Source organism: Haplochromis burtoni, unplaced genomic scaffold (genome assembly GCF_018398535.1).
Source record: "Haplochromis burtoni strain Fernald_Lab_line unplaced genomic scaffold, NCSU_Asbu1 Contig_180, whole genome shotgun sequence".
Classification (NCBI taxonomy): domain Eukaryota; kingdom Metazoa; phylum Chordata; class Actinopteri; order Cichliformes; family Cichlidae; genus Haplochromis; species Haplochromis burtoni.
The window spans coordinates 48,639-71,718 of NW_024582541.1; the positions used below are offsets into that span (position 1 = coordinate 48,639).

At 38.1% G+C, this 23,080-nt stretch overlaps 1 protein-coding gene across 1 annotated transcript in view; it reads left to right on the forward strand.

Annotated features, from left to right (window-relative positions):
• The window catches only part of LOC102288904 (zinc transporter ZIP11), a gene marked incomplete at its 5' end in the record, with an annotated part of 55,681 nt that overhangs the window by 24,690 nt on the left and 7,911 nt on the right, over nucleotides 1–23,080 (forward strand). Inside the window, one exon of the mRNA XM_014337478.2 lies at nucleotides 13,247–13,414. Within this exon, the coding sequence (XP_014192964.2) occupies nucleotides 13,247–13,414 (168 nt within the window). The remainder of the gene's footprint in view (nucleotides 1–13,246; nucleotides 13,415–23,080) is intronic.

Below are 23,080 nucleotides of genomic sequence, written 5' to 3' on the forward strand. Positions count from 1 at the left end.
CCCAAGTTAAAACAGCATAACATAAATCATTGTTTCTAAAACAGTTTTGTTTGTTTTTTTAAAACTGGGTGTTTTCATTAACATTTAATGTTTTAGTGAACAGTGGAATAAAATGATAGAAAGATACAATTTTCCAGAAACATGTGTTACACTGTTATTTTATTCTGATTTGGTTAGTGGATGAAATGTAATAAATCACTCACTATTACACTGCTCATTGTGTCTTAGCAGCATGACGTTGCAACAGCTGCTGAGGCAACTGTTGCTAACGACTACTCAAGGTGATGAAAGATGACAGGTGGGAATCGAGGCTGCATGATAGATGTGTGTAAGGTCTGGTGTGTTAACTAGGCATGTGTAAGAGAGCACGTACATGGTGCATGATGGCATATAGTGTATCGTGTAAATATATATTTGATTTTTGTTTACGATTTTATTTCTTTTATCAAAGATACATTTAAAAAAATTAATATAGAAATATAAACATTACAATAATATGTGAATTGTGATTAATCTTGACTAAATTGAGCTATTATTTACAGTCTGGCTTTATAACATCAATTCTAGTATTTCTAAGATACATACTTGATGATGTGTATTTTGTATGTGTAGCTTGTAAAATGTTATAAAATACTAGGTTAAATCACAAAGCATCACAAGGAAAGACTAACTAAAACCAAAGCACACTGCACGGTCATATGGTAGCGACTTGTCAGTCTCAAGCTTTTATAATGGAGTTGAGTTAGGACCCACATACTGGACTGGACATCCAGGTTTTACAGAGTCTAAAACTGTAGCCAACAGAAATCCACAACATGGGGAGAGAACATAAAAGCTAAAAAAGTCACTAAAGTGAGATGGGACTATTTATACACAGAGAGGGTAATCAGGATAATGGATAAGAGTAGGGTGATGACACACAGCTGAACATTAACAAAATAAAGTAGTAGCTAAACACAGAACCAAAAACATGTACTGAACATGAAGCATGAGCCTAGAATAATAAACCAAAACACCATGACGACTCGAGAATTTAACTCAATTAGTAAAGTTCATATGATAAACTACAACTCAAATAAGGAAAAAGCCCAGTTTACAAATAACTCTCAACTCTGCTGAATCCGGAGTATCCTGCACTGGTATCCAAAGTTCAGCCAGTAATTACTCTGTGGATGTGCGTTTCTGAGCCATGTCCATGTCAGTCAATCATCCCTGTCAGGGCTGTCATTTTAAAAGAGTTTCTAATCTTCTGAACGAGACTTTGCCAACTTTTCAGATCAATACTCAAAACTTCTTTTCACCAGTTCCATTTAGATGAGCTCTGACAATCACATTGTTCTCGCTCTGAAAGTTTATCCAACAACAGGAAACTGTCAAAGACGTCATTGTCATTTATTATTGTTCAGATGAATGAACTGCAACTGAGCTGAGCCAAAGAAAGAGAGAAGAACCACACATCTGAATTCTAAAGTCCTGTGTTCAGATCATGAATGAGGCAGGAGGGCAGGCTACTGTGTTTCAATTCAAAAATAGTTTACAGTTTGTAAAGACTTTCTTTTATTTTTCTTTGTTTTCACAAAAACGGAGCCTTTCCCTCTCTTGGGGACAAGAGAGGGAAAGCAGTTACTGTACTAATTAGACCATGGAAATATGATGTGCAAGTTAATGTCCTTTTACCAAGGTGTCTGCAGCTGATACTATTTTATGCACGCATTTAAAGACAAAAATCCTACAAGATTAAGAACTAATGGCCTAAACATGTGTACTGAGTCCTTGACAACAGCGTTCATTTTTCATCGTGTCTTGTCAGGTCTTTGTTTTGCATACATTATTAACAATAACCAAGGCAGAGGCAATGAAACCCACGTGTTTAGCTCACAGATACTAATTTAGTTTTTTGTAGTTACTGAATCTGGCATTGAAAATGTGATACCTAATATTATGTGGTGCACGGTAAATGATGCATGTACGATATTACTTTGTCTTGCTTTTATTCACATTCACCTGTTGTTAAGAAAATCAGAGCCACCCAGAGCAAAGGCAGAGCTGTGTAGGTGAACCGTGACACAGAAGAAGATGAGGACTGGATAGAGGAGAAGCATGGCGATTACTGATGAGCACTGAAGTGAAGAAAGAATGATTTAGGGTCAGCAAGCCAGTCCCAAAGAGAGGGATGAAGATGTTTGCAAGTTTTAAAGCAGGGGTTCTCATATTGCGGTCCGTGGTAACATTTTATGCTTCCCTGAAGCCAAACTAGGAAAAAACGCACATATGGGAGCACAGAACAATATTAAAGGAACATTACTCTTAAAATTTAATCTCTGTTTCTAACACCTATAAATGGAGCATAGCATTAGTTTAGTCACAAACAAATCCTTGACATTGTGTTATATTTTCTGATTTGTTTGTTTTTAAGCAGTGAGCCCACTATTGAAAAAATCATAAATTTCATTTAGTTTCTTACCTATTAGTTGTTTACTTTGGTGTAATATGAATTGCCATGGCGGAATTTTTTAGCAATAGGGACACTGTGAAACTTAACCTTGTAAAGGACAGGTTAAAGTCTAAAACGTATGCCCTCCTTCATACAGTGGCTTGCAAAAGTATTCGCCCCCCTTGAACTTTCCCACATTTTGTCACATTACAGCCACAAACACGAATCAGCTTTATTGGAATTCCACGTGAAAGACCAACACAAAGTGGTGTACACGTGAGAAGTGGAACGAAACATTTTTTACAAATAAATAACTGCAAAGTGGGGTGTGAATAATTATTCAGCCCCCTTTGGTCTGAGTGCAGTCAGTTGCCCATAGACATTGCCTGATGAGTGCTAATGACTAAATAGAGTGCACCTGTGTGTAATCTAATGTCAGTACAAGTACAGCTGCTCTGTGACGGCCTCAGAGGTTGTCTAATGCTGGGCAGACACTGTGCGATTTTTTCAGTCACACGATTCAGCTCCTGCTCAAACTGTACGGTTGACTCGCAGGGGTTAGAAGTTCATAGGTCACGATGCAGGGTCTCACACTATACGGCCCGATGCTCTGATGCGACCTGAGTGCTCACACTGTGCGTCCATAAAATGAAGGTTATAACAGAAAATTCTGTCGCTCGCTCTCCCTCTCTGTCTTTCACTCACACAGACACACCACCACCATCAACTTTGCTAAATTGCTAATGAAAAACATTGATCAGGCAGCTGTGATTGAGCAGCAGTGTAAATCCAACTATTTTCACGGTTGTTGTGGTCGTGATAATTTTGTGAGGCCACATCGAAAAGGCTCGGATGAGCTTTCCAAAGTTCTACAAGTTGTGCCTCCATCGCTTGTGTCCAGATCACACGCTGCACAGCCGTGCTGCGCCGTCTTTTTCGCTGACATTTGTGTTTGCGCGTGCGCAGTGTGACAAACTGCGGTGACACCCTCACGACCAAGCAATTGACGATCGGGAGCTGGTCGTGAGGTGTCAATCGCTTCTCGTTACCCCACATATACTATACAATGCATGACGCACGATGAAGGCCAAAATCTGGCCGATCGCCAAAACGTGTCTTTTGGTCTTTTTTTGTTTTTTTTTTGTTTTTTATTTATTTTTTTTTTTTTCTTTTGCTCCTTTTTTACTTCTTTTATTTTTTTTTTTTTGTTATTCTTTTTTTTTTTCTCAAAGTTGCTCAAATGAGTGCACTGTGAATTAAATCAGTACAATCAGTGTGACGGCCCAGGTTCAAGAGAATATTGGGAGCAACAACACCATGAAGTCCAAAGAACACACCAGACAGGTCAGGGATAAAGTTATTGAGAAATTTAAAGCAGGCTTAGGCTACAAAAAGATTTCCCAAGCCTTGAACATCCCACGGAGCACTGTTCAAGCGATCATTCAGAAATGGAAGGAGTATGGCACAACTGTAAACCTACCAAGACAAGGCCGTCCACCTAAACTCACAGGCCGAACAAGGAGAGCGCTGATCAGAAATGCAGCCAAGAGGCCCATGGTGACTCTGGACGAGCTGCAGAGATCTACAGCTCAGGTGGGGGAATCTGTCCATAGGACAACTATTAGTCGTGCACTGCACAAAGTTGGCCTTTATGGAAGAGTGGCAAGAAGAAAGCCATTGTTAACAGAAAACCAGAAGAAGTCCCGTTTGCAGTTTGCCACAAGCCATGTGGGGGACACAGCAAACATGTGGAAGAAGGTGCTCTGGTCAGATGAGACCAAAATGCAAAACGCTATGTGTGGAAAACTAACACTGCACATCACTCTGAACACACCATCCCCACTGTCAAATATGGTGGTGGCAGCATCATGCTCTGGGGGTGCTTCTCTTCAGCAGGGACAGGGAAGCTGGTCAGAGTTGATGGGAAGATGGATGGAGCCAAATACAGGGCAATCTTGGAAGAAAACCTCTTGGAGTCTGCAAAAGACTTGAGACTGGGGCGGAGGTTCACCTTCCAGCAGGACAACGACCCTAACATAAAAAGATCTGAAAACTGCTGTTCACAAACGCTGTCCATCTAATCTGACTGAGCTGGAGCTGTTTTGCAAAGAAGAATGGGCAAAGATTTCAGTCTCTAGATGTGCAAAGCTGGTAGAGACATACCCTAAAAGACTGGCAGCTGTAATTGCAGCAAAAGGTGGTTCTACAAAGTATTGACTCAGGGGGCTGAATAATTACGCACACCCCACTTTGCAGTTATTTATTTGTAAAAAATGTTTGGAATCATGTATCAAGCCACTGTATTTACCAAATCTATCCACTGCGCCAGATTGGAGTCTATATTTGCTTTAATTTGCCCCAAGTTGCTGCAATTCTGCAAGCTACTTTGCCACCCTCCTGCACCCCAACTCCACCTATCATGCTGCTTCACCCTGATTTAATCTTCTCTGTGTTGTAACTGGCTCTGGAGTGTGATGCGCAGCTGCTGCTCTTCCAGTTTCTGGCTTTTCATGTATGCACATGGACAGAGTCTGGCTTCACACTATTCACCTTAAGCCCTTTAACCACAAGGACAACATAGCTATTTGTAGATACTGCATAGAGGACGACGCAAATCTGAATCTGAATCAGAATCTGATTGCCACGTTGCAGGGTGAAGAGACCGAGTCACAGCGTGTGTGTGTGTGAGAGAGAGAGAGAGGAAAGATGAATATGTGCTAATTAATGCATTACTGCATCTAAATAATAATAATCACAATTTGTAGGATATTCTGTTTTCTAGTGTATGTCATATGTGTATACTGTATGTCTTTGTGTGTTAATATCAGTATTTACATTGGAGTTAGTAATGCCAATAATTTAGTCTGCTGTCTCACTAATGGAAGGTTGTCAGAGACCTGTGTGAGACCTGTTAGCTTGTGTTATAGATAAGAGAAACCCAAACAGAGACACTGACTTGGTGCAAAACTCAGCACATATTTTATTGAAGATGCTGATTTTACAAAAGCAAAAGGCCAAGAAGCTAAACAGTCTATATATGAAAAATGCATGAAAGACCAACAACAGAAAGCATAAATAGACAGGGGACTATAAAGCAGTGAGAGTAGCACAGGGGGCTGGGAAATGACTCAAGGTATGTAGACTATCTGACAAAGACTGAGGAAAAAAATAACAAAATAAACCAAGTTTAAAAAAAAATACATGGCACAGAAAGATCCACATCTCAGAAAATTCTTAACACAAAACAACTCATCTGTGACGTTTCACTAAGAGAAATGAAGCGTGCTTTCCACACAACTAGCTAACCTGACCTGACCTCTGTTTTTGGCCAGTTTGTCCTCCTGCTGTTTCTTTGTCTTTCTTTTACTCAGTGATATCTATACAGCATTTTTTCACACCTGCCTAAAACCTTTGCACAGCACTGTATATGTAAAACACACACACACTTTACTCATTGTGTTACAGGGAAAATAAAGAGTGGTACCTGTTAACATTTTCTTTCACGTTGGCTTCTCGTCCATGAATCACCAGTTGTTTCTACAAGCTTTAGCCTGGGAAGTAAATGGATTTCATTGTCATATGCAACTTACACAGAACAGCTAAATCTCATACAGCCCTTTAAACATTATTGTTTGTGGCTTTTGATACATTTTTACAAGTTTAACTTTAACTGCAAAAGAAATCCACAGAAGCAGACCAAAGGAAAAGTAGAAAAGTTAATTAATCTCAAAGAGGCCTGTGTGCCTTCTGTGGACATAACCTCCATAAAAACTGGAGGAAAACACATTTCAAAGCAGCACTATCATCAAAATACCAAACCAGCAAGTGTAACCAAATAGTGAAGAAAGTGTCAAGAGACTGGTCATTAAAAAAGGCCTTCAGATGGAGCCAAGGACGAACTTTATAAACAAGAAATCCAAATAAAAAGCACTTCAATCATCAGCACAACGTCAGATGTATAAAATGTGTGCAGTGCATTTGTTAACCTCCTCAAGTGACCTTCTCCATAAGAGCTTAAGCACCAGTGGACTAAAATAATACACATTTCCACCTATGTTTGCACTTAGAGATAAACACCACATTACTTGAACCACTGCAAAGTGGTCGCCTGAATGTGTGTGTCATGTGTTACCGTTGACCTGAAATGAAAATCAGACTCTTTCTCCTGTGGTTGAAACATTGCTTAATTCAGGATGTTTCTCAAAGGGTTTACAGTTTGTTCCCTGGAGGGAGAGCTTCATTGTGGACGCGCTCTATAAAATACACTATGAAGCAGGATTTACAGTCTTTGTGAGAAAACTGTGAGGTCAAGTTAAACCCACAAAGCTGTTTCTCTTGCTCCACCAGAGTAGGTTACCTTCAAGATTGTAGATGAACACATTTGAAATCACCCCATACTGTCCAATAAGTGTTGTGGAAAATAGAGTCATCATTCTTGGAAGACCCTAAAAGAGAGTCTATATCAAACTCATTTTATATCGCACTTTGATCTTAAGTGGGCCGGACCAGGGAAACGCCCAGTTCCATCAGTGTAAAGGAGTTTAACTACACAATTAAAAAATGCAAGAAAACATGCAATGTCAATGGCACATTTCTTTTTCTACATGATAAAGAAATGCTGCTGTAGTAATTGTAACAATCTGAGCTTAAATCATATGAAATAAATGTGTTTGCTACAATGTGCTACAAATGTACAAAGGTAGTGCATGGTCCAGAAAGTTTTGTAGTTATAAAACAGAAACATTTTGTTAATTTACAGATAATGCCATTTAAAAAATAAACATTTGAAGCCAGTGTAAAATTAAAAAAAAGCATTTCTGTAGTTGATAGTTGGAAATTAGGAACTCTCATTTCATTGTTTATCTTTTCTGTCTATATCTCTACTTCTTGATAATGTCTGTAATGTATTTAACAGTAGCCCAAAGCTATAAAACCAATGAAAATAGAGTTCAAAATCTATGTGCTGATTCACATTTTTCAAAACTGCCCAATGTGTCAGATTGGAGTGTGTTCCAATCTGTTTTGCAAGCAATTTTAAATCCCTTTCATTGTTCTGGAAGCACAATGAAAGCATGGAAGCATGTAATATAATATAATATAATCCTAAAACAGGGCCCTGTACTCGCTGACCATATATAAGATTTACAAGATTACTAACAGATTTTAATTAGCATATGCTTTTATATTTGTTACTTGCTCTTATACCACAAAACTTTGCTGGTGTTGCTTCTTAATGAACAAGGCAATTGTAATTTCATCCACACTACATAGACTTCTAATTAAAGTTAGATCTTCTTGTATCTTAATGAAGGGGCAGCAGTGCTGATGCATCTTTCGGCATCATTTGTATAAGTAAAAGCACAGTAATGCTATCCAGCATCTTTCCTGTTACACACAGTGACACGCAGCAGCAAGGCATTATCACAGTGGTTGTACTGTAGTCATGTTTATGTGACCACCTTTCATGATGGTTGATTTTATGTGAAGATGAATAAGACGATATCCTGGATATGTTGTAAGAGGTGTTACAGGCCAGTGACTTGAGCAACAATGAGCAATATTTAAATTAGTATGGAGGGTTTCCTCTAGATACTTGCAATGCACATCATTGCTTCTCTTGTGACAGTTTATCAAGCAAGCAAGTAAATGAACTATATAGTTTTCGCAGTGTTAGCAGATACATCCCGAAAAGGCCAAAAGTGTTATTCGGTAGTGCAAATGTGTGGCGTGTCCGAGTGAGAAGTAAAGAACAGCCGATGGCTAAAGCAAACCATTATGGACTGATATTCAGACAGCACGAGAGGCTGCTCACTGCCATAATGAAGACCTCTCAGGCCCTGTGTTAACCTGCCCAATTGTGTTGTCAGTTTTCTTTTGTGCCTCTTACAATGTGTTATTATTTTGATTGGCTGTCATTGCGTTTCTTTTCATTTGATTCTCTGTGTCGCGCTCGAAGATTATTTCCACTGATCACTGTACCATTTTCAGGTTATTTCAGAGTAAAATTGTTATAAGATGTGAGACGCTGCACTATACAAAAAAAGGTTCCAATCAGGTGTGTCAGCTGCTTTTCACAAAAATGAATCATAAATAGAGAGAGAGAGAGAGAAAGAAAGTGAGCGTTCATTCAGCTTTTTATTTCCAGCAGCAAGATCAAAACCCCCGAGGAAAAACTAAGACCTTCAATGTGAGGTGCCGGTGCTTTGTTCACTTCTGAAAATTGAGGCTTCTTTTGAAATGCCACAGATTTGACAAACAGTTGCTGTCAAATTGTGTATCTTATCGATCTGATACGCTCCTCTCCCTCACCTCTCCAAACAGCTGTTTTTGTTTTCTCATCTCAGTCATCCTCTCTCCCGTCTCCCCTCCTGTCCTCGAATGATGAGAACAGCAGATATGTTTTGGAATGACTTGACTACAGTGACATGTTATGCTGTGCTAAGTTGCGCCTCAGAAATACTTGTTGCCATAACGGGTGTGACCAAAATCTTTGAAAGCCACTTAGCTAACCCAGCTTGCTCCTTGAAGACCCACACTCTTCATTAACTTGGCATGGAGCAGCAGATGAGGCAGTGGCACCGTCACGTCCTGACTCATCTGCTGCTACAGCAACAGGAGGCAACTCTTCCTACCTCCGGATGAAAACTGTGACAAACCGTGTAGTCTCTCTTTTTTTCTCAGTCTCAGGATTCTGTCACACAACATGTGTCCAAGCCAAGTAGTCTCAGATCTGCTGCCTGAATGACAAACAGGAGACCCAAAACGTAACATTCCTGGAATATTGTATTACTTTCTCGGACTCCACGGGAGAGAAGGAGGTTTTTCCTTTCTAGCCATAGCTGTTTATATAAATGTCAGTATTTGCAGATGTATAGCATCGATAAGTACTATCTAATTTTTATTATTGTGTTGTTTTATGATGCTGTTGTTGTCACCACACGGGGTAGCAGGCATGTGGGCAGACAGTTTGGACACCCAACTTTTGTGAACACGAGAACAAGGTGACGTGGAATTTTCAAACGGATACCGTAACATCTGTGGTATCATAGGTGTGCATCTACCAAAAATCTTGGATGAGTTTGAATCTTGCTCAAGTTTTCTGAAAATCTTGTGAATGCGGTAACTCGAGAAGTAAGTCACCGAGGATTTTCACATTTATACGATGGAGTACATACATTTGCAGCACTAGGAGGCTGATGGACAGCACTGGTGGCTAAACAGCCAATTTTTAGAACATTTCCTGCTTCACTATCTCCAACTTGGCAAAAACCTTTATGGTACAGTTTGAACACATAGAATCAGTGCTGTGAAATTTTAGCTGTGTATTGTGTATCCAGCCCTTCCACTTATCCTGATAAGGAGGATTGATGGATATCAGTATGGTATGTATGGTATATGGAGATTTTATAGCAGCCATTATTATGTTCAAAGTTTCCTACCATAAATGTTTTTGGAAATCGGAGATGTTCATGAAGAAGGCTTGATGGATTTAAGGCGGAATGACAAATTTGCTTCACAGTTCAAATCAGGCGTGAAAGTTTCTTTAGCATCATCATGCAAAAATGGCGCCCTCTGTCTACTTGTTAGCTGTGCAAGCAACAAGTCTAAAAACTGTGATGCTTTATAGACTTTTACAACATCTGTAATGATGACTGAACATTCGTTTACTATGGCTATAATCAGGTCAGATTTTCAGTGCTGTATTTGCTTTCTTTATGAATCCTTTTGTGGCTGCAATAGTATAAGTTTTGGCCTTCAGGAAACAACTGCCTCTGCTGCTACAGGCTTTTTGTGTACAATCTTGAAAAAGTGAAATGTTCACAAAATAAACTGCATTTCGTGGTTGGTTGGTGTTTTTTTTTGTTGTTTTTTTTTACTAGGACAGCAGGCATTTCTGTGGAGCAGCGAGTCTTTTTATTTTCACTTCATTCAAGTCCAACAATGGCAGGTCAACGTGTGTGTCCTTGTGGAGAACAGTCCTTTCTAAGGGAATACTGATGAAAAGTATAACTGCATACTCTCAGTCACCAGGCACCTTTATGCCCTTAGTTAGCAAGTAACCTTGAGAGATATTTATCCACGATGTATTCTTCCACCTGCCTCATTCTTTTTTCTTTTTTCTTTTTTTTTTTTAACTCTGTCTCAAACTGTAAATAGCTAAATTTTAAAAGGGTACAATCTGACAGGATCCCTATTGAACGTACAAAGGGTCATTTCATGGTTTCTTCTTTGGTAGACCAAATGAGCTAAAAGACTGATACAAAGAGTGATTATGTTGGTCAGAATAGGTTCTGGTTAAATATTTTATTAAAGACAGTGAGCCCTATCAGTATCAAGGCCACGAATGGCAATCAGAGGGCTGATGAAAGCAGCTACTAGCAAATTTAGGGGTTCGAATGCCAGTCACATCCGTAACCATGTATTCATTCATGTTCGCCACTACCAACCCTAATAGGTTTACTCATATCTTTCTTTTTGTGTGAAGTTTAATTAATTAAATACACACACAGTCAAAAGTTTGGCCACACACATCAAGGAAGTATCTCAACTAAGGACAAAACTAGAAATGGCTTATTTAGTGTCCAAAGTGGATTTTTGGTATTTGAGTTATTTTTTTATAGATGCGATTGAGAGAAGCAGCTGCTGGCCAACAAACCAGACATAGTTGTGTTTAACAAGGAGCAGAAAAAGAAAAAAGACTTGAGTAGAAACTTTCAGAGTATACACCCTGTCTAATATACATATATGTATTGAATCATAACATTTAGAGTAGAAGAGAAGATTATCTTTATTAAGACAATTATCTTGTGGCACTTGTGCATATTTGGGTATTTGTGTTCAGCTAAAAAAAAAAAATTTTTAATCATAAAAATTTCCAGTAGTCAAATAGTTTGGGAAGTTAAATGGGTGAGAAATACACAGCGAATTTTCCTTCTGCTTGGCTGAGGTTGTTACAGAGAGTGCACTGCAAGCTAAAGTCCAGATTGTTTGACCTTTACTCACCAATAATTGCAATTTACAGCCCCCTACATAGTAAGAACAAGACACTTGGAACACATTAATAGAGGTCAATTGCTTGTGTTCAGCAATGTAGGTGAAAAAAAAAAAGAGACCGATGCAGGGATGGGGAGGGCGGCCGAGACTAAACACTGCAAACTGAATTATCCACTCGAGGGCATCTCTCATGGCATTTCACGAGAAGAGCAGGGAGGGGTTTTGGTAATTTAAACCATTCCTAGTGCATCTACAGCGCCTCTGCTTCTAGACAGTCTCCTTTGATCGGAAACCTATAAAATATTAAAAGCATTGCACCATTTAGTCAGCTAATCATCATTATGTTCATGCTGTACCCAACATTTTTCAGCTGTTTGATGGCGTCTGTCCATTTTGGGCTTATTTTGGTTTTTTTATAACAACATAATATAATTTGCTCCGTCTGCGTAACCTTCATCAGGAGTTTTGTGCAAATTAAATTGTCTTGGGCCATTAACTTTGGTTTATGACACTGACAGATGTTGTATTGCTGGTAATTGGACTGATATGCGACAAATCCTGAGCATTTTTCTTTTAATGAAAGTTTTACTTTTCATCTGTCAGCCTGTAAATACAAATTTGGTGACTGACGTGCTAATCAGGCTTGAAGCAGTCAGCCGAGGCAGATGATCTTCTCTGTAATAAACCCATTTGTCATTTAAGTTGTCCTTTGATCTTGTGGGTAATTGCTTCCTATGTGTCGCGCATCACCGCAAGTTTTCGTTGAATAACAGAAAACTAAGTGAATGTTCACGTCTGTGTTTGAAACGTCGACATTCAGACTCACATAAGCGCTGATTGGCATTTCAAAGACCTTAATTAGCCTGATTAATGTAGTTCTGAGTGTCTTTATAGGATGCACCTCTTGACACCTTTGTTCTATTGCAATCAAGGATCAACTCTACAGCAGATTTGTTGTAAATCCACACGACCATCTGAGTGTTATATAAACAAGGCTTCAACGTGTGACTGAAATCAAGAAAGAGCTGTGAATGCTGACTCCCAATCCTTCTCTACCAACCCTACCTATTCTTTATGATCGTAGTCAAAGATAGGGTTAAAATCTGCTGCCATATGCCATAATTAGGAGTATCATTTAAGCCATATCAGGAAGGATGAGGGCTGCGGTCGACCCTGCCACTATGAAATGGATGAATAATGAAAAATAAGAGGGAACAATGAAGAAGCCGAATGTTAATGAGGAAACCCTCCCTTCCTACTTTTACACGTCCTCACGCCTCGCTGATTGCTGGACAAGGTTTCCTCAAAGTTTTTTGTTTCAGGAAAAGTCACAAGAATAGCCACAGTCAAAGAGAAGGGTGTCTGGCGCTGTGGGGCAATCCACCAAGCAATTAAAGCCAGCCTGCGGTCAAAAAGTACTTAAACAAGTCTCCCAGCCATGTTTGGAAGCAACACTTGTAGGCAGGTTGAAAGATTGTAATCCCAGTGTGCATGTCGGTGTTTCTTAAAAAAGGGATTCTATGAGTTCTTCTGAGTTTTTTATTTATTTATGTGCTAAACTTTTAATAATTGCAATTCCACCAAATTCTATTGGGTTCAGCTCTGGCTCGGGAGGTGCACCAATCTGGAGGTTGGTAGTTAGACTCTCGGCTGAAAACCAATCAGTCCATCTGTTTCTGGTAATTAAAGGGCTTTGCAGTAAACACATAGAATTCAAATGAATCCTGTGTTAATGGGTGGATGTGGCCTGCAGTGTGAAAGTACTTTGAGTGGTGAAAAAGAAGTGCTGTCTAATGTTTGTTATCCTCTGTTAAACAGATAAAATTGAGAATGGAGACGTCTACCAGAGAAGGAAAGGACTTCCTTCGAGCAGCTCGGATGGACATGAAACAGGAAGTAAACAACAGGAAGTGGCTGAACAGAGAGGCAGCAGCTGGCGGCGAATTCTTCTCCTCATCCTAGCCATCACTATCCACAACATCCCGGGTGAGTACAAACCACAGGACATGAAGTTTTGCTTAGGAACGTAAATTGAATTCAAACAATACGGCTTCTTTTTTAATGATCAAGAGTGTTTTTCTTTGTTGTGGGGCAAAAACACATTTTAGCTATAACCTTCCATCAATGTAAACAGACTGAATGCCTGCACTGATAAATACTCTTTGCCTTTATTGTGGTTTATATCTGCAAAACGGTTGTTGTGTTTTTTCCTCCACAACAAAGACGACGACTATGTATCGGTTATTTCTTTTCTAGGGGCGTTAAATTGAATTCAAATAAGCAGTCTTCTTCTTTATCAGTTCGTGCCAGCACTATGTCTGTTTTTCTCTTTTTGCTACAACTGTGCATCCAATACATTGTTTAAGATCTGGAACTTAATTGAATACCCAGAATACAATCTTTGCTTTTCATTGAGTGACTGTTACAGTCATTTTTGTGGCTCTGGTTTGAGTTCCTGAATGAATATGTGCCTGCAGGAATATGTATGTGAACAACATCAGCTGTGACCTGGAAGCAAAGCTTTCTGTAACAGGCAGCGCAGCACCTAGAAGCTTCTGCTCAGGTTTTCTTGTTGACTCTAAGTGATGAAAAAATATTTTATTATGATGATGAAATGTTTTCCCAAATCGTGAGCAATAGTTGCACCACAGAACTTTTACAGGGCTGACTAAGCACCCGCTAATGATGCTAATGATAAACGACAGTTAAGGGCAGTAATAAATTTGGGTTCATGTTGCTCTTGACCCTGCTGTCAACACAGCTTGAAAACTTTGTCTAAAATTCATTTGGCAGTTTGATTTAACTTGGACTTTTCAGTATGGCAACGATATTATTTGGTTGTTTCAACAGTCCACCAGTTTAGTAAAGACTGAAATAAATAAATAGTTATTGGATATGGATATTTTGGCATGCTTTCAGAAGACTTCACTTGTAATGCCACCGGGATGGTTGAAAAATAATGCTGTTTAATTTGAAACATCTTGATTGTCGCATTCATGCCAACTTTGAATTTTAGGCGACATGATACAAAGATACTAATGTATCATGGTGTTAGCCTGCTAGTAGTAGCATATGGCAGCATATAGTCCAGCTTCACTGGTTGTTGTATTAGTGGCACCATTGACCCTTTTTTTAAGTGTAGCCAGTGACTGAAAAGTTCTTCAGTTGTTTGGGTCATGACTAAATAATTACTATATAGCAGCATGCTAATCTAAGTGGTAAACTTTATCAGCACAATTAATCATTGTCCAATACTGTGATCATCCACAGTGGATTAACGTAATCACATGACATTTTTAGCTAATGCAGTAATATAATGAATTACTGGAATAAATGCAGTCATTATATACAATCATGTTGTTACCTGCACTATAAAGTTTTTTCATTTATCTGTCCGATGATTGGACAGAAAGAAAAAAAACAAAAAGCAAACATCAAATGTGCCTTTTTCTTCTGACACTAGAAAATGTAAACTTTGAAAAGTAATTGTACTGTGCTGCTAACATCGTTTTTTTACATGCAGCTCTGTGTTAAATACAAAGCTAGCAAAGAATCCAGGGTGATGTTAAAGCTGAGTGTATGCTAACCCCTACCCAGCAACCAGAGCAATGCTGAAGATCATTGAATAACTCGTTAGTACTTTATGTTACTGTATTGAGTAACAATGACAGGCAGTCAGGCCTGTAACACCGCAGCCTCCATTTCTACCTGTAAATGTTTCTAGAATGGCTCTGGTAACTTTGAAGTGTTTTGTTCTCAAATTTGCTTTATGGTTTTGTGTTCATGCATAACAGAAAGATGTTGTGTTCCCTCTTTAGTATAGGGATTTGTGTTGGTGTGTGTGTGACTGTAACCTCGTAAGTGGTAGCATTGTGACAGTGCATTTCAGTTCACGTAACGGAGTAACATGACAGTAGTATAGGGAGTAGTGTAATGAAATATTTTCACCAGTGGGTAATTAAGTAACAAACTACATTACTTTTTACAAAAGCTAGAATAATGTGCAGTACACTGATGTATTCATTTTTGTATTGTTTTTTCTTTTTTGTAACGACCTCGGCATCGATTGTTAGGAACTCTGCTAAATATTTAAAGTTTATACTTTACATTAGATCAAGAAGAAAAAAAATCGCTAGTCCACGTCCACTGAGCCAACAATTCCTATTTACAGACATGATTTAATAGTCCACTCACGTGTTGCACTCTGAACATGTGTAAGTAAACTTTGGAAGAGGCACCCGGTCCATTTGTGTCAATATAACACTTATTCATTTATCTATCGGCATCTAAACTGAATAATAAACAGTTTGTGTAGGATGCACTGCTGTACAATTTATTGGCCCCTTTGTTGTTATATTAACTTACCCACAAAACTAAAATGTGAATGAATGAAAAGGAAAGAAAATCATGGCTCTTGTGATCGATAATATCAGTTCAATACACTTGTGTTGCTACTCTAGCTCGTATTGATACATTACTGTCACTGCCTAAGAATTGATTAATGCGTTCACTGGCAAAACACTTAATTGTGTTTGTCCTAAAGGTGGAATCACTGTTCCTTCCAGCTCTTTGTATTGAGGTAGAGACCATTGTTTGCGAGGTAGCAGAAGAAACTCCACAGACATAAGAAGATGAAGTGAATGCACTACTCAGCAGCCTTGTCAGACCAAACTCAGGGTTGTCTGTTTGTGGTGTGAACTGTGCATCAATACAAATAAAAAATAAGAATAGTTCATACATCAGACACTCATTTAAACAACAACCATATGATGATCAATATAAAGTGTGCATGTCTGTCTGTGTCAGAGAGCAGGAGAGGATGCCAGCAAGCTGTAAATGTTACACGAGGTGTAGCAGTAAACCATGTATGTATAGTCACTCTGAATTTACAATTCACCCACCTGCTGCTGAGCTCCACAGAATACCAACAATGCAGCTTTTTTTTTAAAGCTCATTACACAAAAGCCTGTTTCCCAGCTCAGGCTGTTTTGTAGTGCGTCAGCCGGAACGCTCACTGAATGTACATATTGATTTTCTTTCTCGCTTCAAATAAGTTGTTGGAATATTAATGATGAAAAAAAATAAATCAGTCAAATAGACAGGTTTGCTCTGCAAGAGGCCTTGCACTATTAAACACTACTCAGAGGTCAACAAGTCACAGTTTTGTCAAGTCCAATAAGCTAATTAAGTTAATAACCTGTCAGTCATACATCAGAGAGAAACGGCGGTAAATGTGTGCCTTTTGTCCCCCCCACCCCCACCCATCAGCCACTATGTAAAAACTTAAGTCAAGATAAGGTTCATACTTAAAAAGAAAAGAATGGTAAAGTAATTAACAGCAGGGTCGGTAACTGAATTAACTAAGTAATAGTTAATTCAGTTATTAATTAACTGCTGTTTGTTTATACCGGTAATCTGCTTGTGAATTTTGTGTTGTCAGCATAAATAATCTTAACTCCCAGCACTCATTCCCTTTTGTTTTTCTCATTAAAGCAGAGGCCATATTTACTTTATTATTTTAATTGACTTGTGACATTGCTGAAGAGGAATGTGAGGTGCTTGCGGGGTACAATAAAGTGCCAGTAATCGTAGCACTTTTTAAGCTTCCAGAGCTGAACTATTTTGCCACACACTGAACTCAAAATGCAAAAACTAAATACAAAAAGAATACAGCTTGTAAAACAAAATAGCTCATGCTCGTGTTTAGACTCTTCATTTCAAATTAGCTTATGCAACAGTGATTTTTATTTACACTACCGGTCCCTGAAAAAAGCCTTTTTGTATAATTCTGATTTTTTTTTTGAGGGGGAGCAGTTTGGGGGAACAACTTGAATTGCAATAAATAACTGGAAAAATTGGGGCATTTTAACATTTTGACCGGTGGTGTAAATCTCCAACTGTATTTCACATGTTTATATTTCAGTATAAGTTTGTCTGTTTTAAAGCAAAAAAAAAAAAGAAAAAGGAAAAAATCATTAGAGAAAACATTTTTTGTTATTTTGAGAGATCCAGTTCCTGGTTAGTAATGCTAACACTACCACTAATATTAAATTTCAGAAAGACCTTTATCCACATAGATTGAAATAGTAATGTGTATGTGTTAGTCCCCGTGGGCAGTGTGTAGGGACGGTACCTTGCTCAGGGCTACCTCAGCCGTTCAGTGGATTCAAACCCCTGACCTTCCGATCATGGGGCCACCACTCTACCCATGGAGCTATCCCTGCCCTTTATTTATTTTTTTTTCATTTTTAAATAATGTATCTCTCTCAATATACGTATAGATATATGGTCATGTGACATGTGCCACTGATTTCAGGTTTACTGCTTCTTCGGGAGTTGACAATATAGAGGCAAATGTTAGATTAGGTTCTTCTTTCAAACTACTTTCCAAATATAACATTTAAAATTATAATTATAACGGCAGTACAAAGTACAAAAACAGTTTCCATGTTTGCTGATATTGGTTGAGACATCATAGCAAATAAACTCACTAAGTAGGCTACCATAATTGCAACTTTCTGGATGGATGAGACACAAAAAGAGCATGTGATGAATATGCAAGTTGATTTTACTTTCTAACTTGTTGAGTGAGTATCTCCATGTTATCTATAAGTAATGCAGACACATGAAAAATTGACTTTAGTGGTTTTACTATTATGTATTAAACTGCTGTCAGATTGCGGCTTCATTTTTAAAGTGACACAATATTAATTGTTTAGTGAACAGACATGAATTTGAACATTAGAACATTTGCAGTCTGAAAGTGTATTTGAGAAAAACTCAGATCGGTTTAGATATTTGTCAGTGGTTTCGTGTCTTGAATGAACGCTTATTTCTTTTAAATGTAGGGCAGCAATAGTAAATCAAATAATTTATATTCTCTCTTTTATCTATATTTAAAGTAAAAGTAAAAATGCACTGAGTGTCAATCAGTGCTACATGCTTTTTTAAAATCAACTTCGGGGAATCATACAGCAGAGCTGACAGGTTTATTAAAATACATTTCTTTCATCACAGTTAAAACATTAATGTCTTGGAAGTCCTCAACAGAATTATAAATAAACTATAGTTCAAAAGTCCATGCATATTTGCCCTTTGATGAGATATCAACTCTAACTATTAAATGTTAAAATTGCTTACCTTGGATTTGAAAGGATTTGAAAATGAGAGTTTTATATAAAAACACAGCAGAAATTCTCTAATAATGTTACTTCACCTCTTTACTGTGGTTATAACAGCCTGTTACTAAAGGTCTCAGGTGACTTCCTCCTTGTGCTCGTCCTGTGTTTGAGAGTTCTTATATATGAAAATGTGGAAACATAGAATAGAATTATGAGCTGAACGCTGAGATGTGGGCAAGTAATGATTTGCTCAAATTAAAGTGTGTAATTAATAAGAATGAGCTCACTTGCTTGGATGATTTACTGCTTCAGGCTTGATTGATTTCTATTTGTCTATTTGTAACAATAATGTCACCAATTGAACTCTGTGTGAAATGATTGTTTCTTAAATGGTTCATAAGACACAAAATTAGGAACCAGTGTGCTGTGGAGTATTTACTGCACTGGAAAAATTATGTGACGGTCCACAAGAAGGTTGCTGGTTTGAGTCTAGCGATAGATACAAACACTTTGTTACAACAAAGAAGCCAAAAGTACCTTTTTTATTAATAACATCAAAGAAAGAGCACATAAAACTAGCAATATGTACTTTGCTCCTTTTAAGGTTTTTTTATTCTTCTTATTATTTTTAATAAACTAGCAGTGTTTATCCTGTTTAAAAGGCCCACTGGTGTTATGGGTAATTTTGCAGTCCTAAATTGCAATAAGAGGGACCTGTTTGCTTCTTTGAAGTGCTTCTTCACCAACTAATCATGCAATTTAACATCGACTACAAACACTGAAGGCTTTGCGCTATAATAACCTCATCATTTGATTCAGACTGATGAAAGAAAACTATTTTACATAAAACTCTAATACTGAGCAGTAATTTGTCACATTTTATGTGGAAAAAAATCTGCTTTTCACTGAGTGCCTTTCTCAACGGTGCAAAAAGTGTACTTATTTTTCATGTTGATGCCCGTCTTTACCTGTAGGAAGGGAGCCTATCAGTATGCGGCGTGAACCTTTCCTTGAATAACACAAACAGCAGCTGCAAAATGGAGTGTACTGATCTTCAAAGAGGCTCTGAAGACACAGCAGAGGCTGAGTCGGAGACGTATGGCCACCTTTTCTTGCCACCATTAGCGTTCCTCCCTGTTAGTGTGATGGATGGAGCTCACTGATTGCTAGTACTAGCAGCTGGGTTAGGAAAAAAGTCAACCAGGAAAAGAAAATTGGATTAAGTGCTAACGGTGGTTAGCACTCTTGTGTCACAGGAAGAAGGTCCTGAGTTCAATTCCACCATCTTGCCAGGGTCTTTCTGGGTGGAGTTTGCATGTTCTCACTGTGTTTGTGTGGGTTCTCTCCAGGTACTCCAGCTTCCTCCCACAGTCCAATGACATGCAGTTAGTGGGGATACGTTAAATGGAAACTCTAAATTGCCCATAGGTGTGAATGTGAGTGGTTGTCTATGTCTTTGCCTTGCGACAGACTGGCGACCTGTCCAGGGTGTACCCTGCCTCTCGCTCTAAGACAGCGGGAGAAGTGGAAGAGAATGGATGGATGATTACATTCCCTATAAGGTTAACTCTTATGTTGCTTTTAGTACATTTTTACTAATGGAGATAAAGAGCCTCAACAGCCATAAGCTGTCCCTGTAATCAATAATAATCACAGCATGCAAATTTCCAAAATTAAAAAAATATATATATCAAAACATAGGTCTGGGATTTTCTCTGTCTGCCCAGTAATTATCCATTAATTATCCATAATTACAGTAAATATACAGTATTTATCCAGGATTTGTTGGCATTCTTCTAAAGACATAAATTATGGATGTATGTACATTGTATTACTTTTTTCTCTATAATCTAGATCCAGACTAACTGATTGGCTAACATAAAATCGGTTCAAAATTTTTTGAAGGATTCATTTATCATTTAAAAAAGAAATAAAGAATAAAACAAGCCACTTTTAAGCATCTCTTGGTATAGTAAGCTTCTGTGGCATAAGGATTTGCTGCTTGTGTGCATCATGGGTAATTGTAAACAGATTAGTTGTTGATTATGTCAGATAAGATGCTTTGTTGGCCTGTACTGTAATTTCTCACATGATAGATTCAGTATTTCCATCAGCACAGCAGTCATTTCACACATAAATGGGCTGCTATGAGTAACTGTTTTTCCAGTCACTTCCACATTTTGTTAACTTTAGTAACTCGCCAAAAGAAAAGGGAAAGACTGCACCGTTTGTGCTGGTTTAAGGTTTTTATATTTTAAAATGTTCAATTAAGTTTGAGTGACACTTAATATTAAAAGAACAGCCAAGCAAAAGGAAATTAAACAAAGGTTACTCAGAGCTCTCATATTAGACTGATTCAATGAGTGCTATGTTAATGTGCATGCTCCCTAAATTAGCAAAGCAACAGTTGAGGCAGTTTTGAGTTTATATGCTGATTCAGTGAAAAACAAAAAGAAGCTAATCAGAAGAGAGTAGCTGATGACTAATGTTTGTTCAAACATAGTCTTTCTAAACCTGTTTGAGGTAAATACAGACCCTCAGGCACTATGTGAGAATTTGTTATGCACAATCGTTTAAAGTTCAGTGCATTTTACAACAGAACTTTCATCAAGGCTGCTGTTTGTCTAGTTTCTTCCAGGCCTTTGGAGTCACTTTAAATACAAAAGTTGCCACCAATTGTGTGTCTTTTGATGCTAAGTATTACAAGGTACTAAATCATGGTTTTCATCAAGCAGTTTGCATTTTGTGATGCAGCAGGATATAGCAAATTTGAAATGTCGCTTTGTTGTTCGTGTAAAGGCGAAGATTGAAAGAAAAAAAAAAGACGCAGCTTGACTTTGATGTCATTGGAATAAACTTCTCACCGGGAAATAATGTAAAAAAAAAATAGCACAGTGGGAAAAGTAGTGTGTCCGTGGGTGAGGAGTGGAGATTAAATGAAGGTGCAATGAAAGGAAGCGGCTGCTGTGACAATGGCCTGTCAGCAGCAGTATTGTCACAGTCGCTTAAAAGAGCATAAAACATTAGGCAGGAATTGGATAGAGCTGGTTGCTGAGCCAATGCAGACACACACAAACATACACAACTGCATGCAGAAAGTCCCCAACCCCTGGGCCACGGACCGGTACCGGTCTGTGAGTGGTTTGGTACCGGGCCGCGATAGTTGAGACTCGGGTGTGAAATTTATGGTTTTCAGGGGTTTTTTATTATATATTTTCATGTACTTTATATTTGTTTTTTTGTGTGTCTTACTTTGAAAGAAATATTTACACGTTACCATAGTGACCAGAGAGCATTACTGTCAATGTTGTTGGCGCATTTCAGGAGGACGCTGCTAATAAAGTTACACAATTACACAGTGAATTTGGGTTTATTATTATATTTACAAAATACCACAGTTTTTTTCTTGGTCCTTTATTTTATTTTGTTGTATTTATTTCCGGTCTGTGAAAATATTGTCTGACATTAAACCGGTCCGTGGCTCGAAAAAGGTTGGGGACCGCTGCTCTAGCTACCCTAGCTACCCTAGCTACATTAACAATCTCGTCCAGTTTTTAAAGTTCTCTACTGAAGTTTGTTTAAGCTGTTAAAGTTTTTCATATTATGTTACATATTATGTTAATATACAGCACCTTATTTTATGTATAATATGTCTTATGTATACAATACTACAATGTTTTAAATAGTTTAGCATATGAACGATTAGCCCCTTAAGCTAAAATCTAAGGCTTCAGATCACTTTCTCACAGTAAACATGTGTCCAACCAGCTTGGTCTTAAAACCTTCTGTTTAGAAAGGACAGCCAATCAGGTTTAACCTCCTAAGACCCGAACTCTTTCATGCCATGCATTTTAAATTTCTCTTTGCAATTTGTGCTGACTGGGACCTGATGAATGTAAAAACAAAGAATTATCTTTTTATCTGATTTTGCTCTACAAGAGCCTGATATCCACATATGAAGACATTCGTTTTAAATTTCGATAAAACGGTGGCAGTATAATGTCCTCGTAAGTGGGATATCAGGTCCTTGTAGAGCAAAATTTAGCATTGTGGTCTAGGCAACCCAAAATGTGATGTCCATATATGTGGACACCAGGTCCTAGGAGGTTAAAGTCACTAATTTTAGCTATCAGAGGACACAAATAACTGATCCTAAAGTATAACCCCATGTCCAAAACATCTATTTAATCAATTTATTGAATTGAAAGTGAATAATTAAACTGCACTTTGTATTACAAAATCGGTAGCAAGTCACTGTAGTCAGGTCTACCATGAGATCAACAGGAAAGGGAAAAGAATAAGCAGTAGAGAAGCAGATGTGGGTAAGACTATTCCAGTGAACCGGACCGCACACAATGACTAAATCACCTAGAAAATGATCTTTAGAGCCATTAGAACCAAATATAGAAGCCACATTTGACATTTTTAAAGAAAGGAACAAAATGAGTCAACATTGGACTCGCACCTATCTGTCCACTCACAAAGAAGCTAACTGTGTGGCACAAATGTATCATAGCTGCACATAATGGCT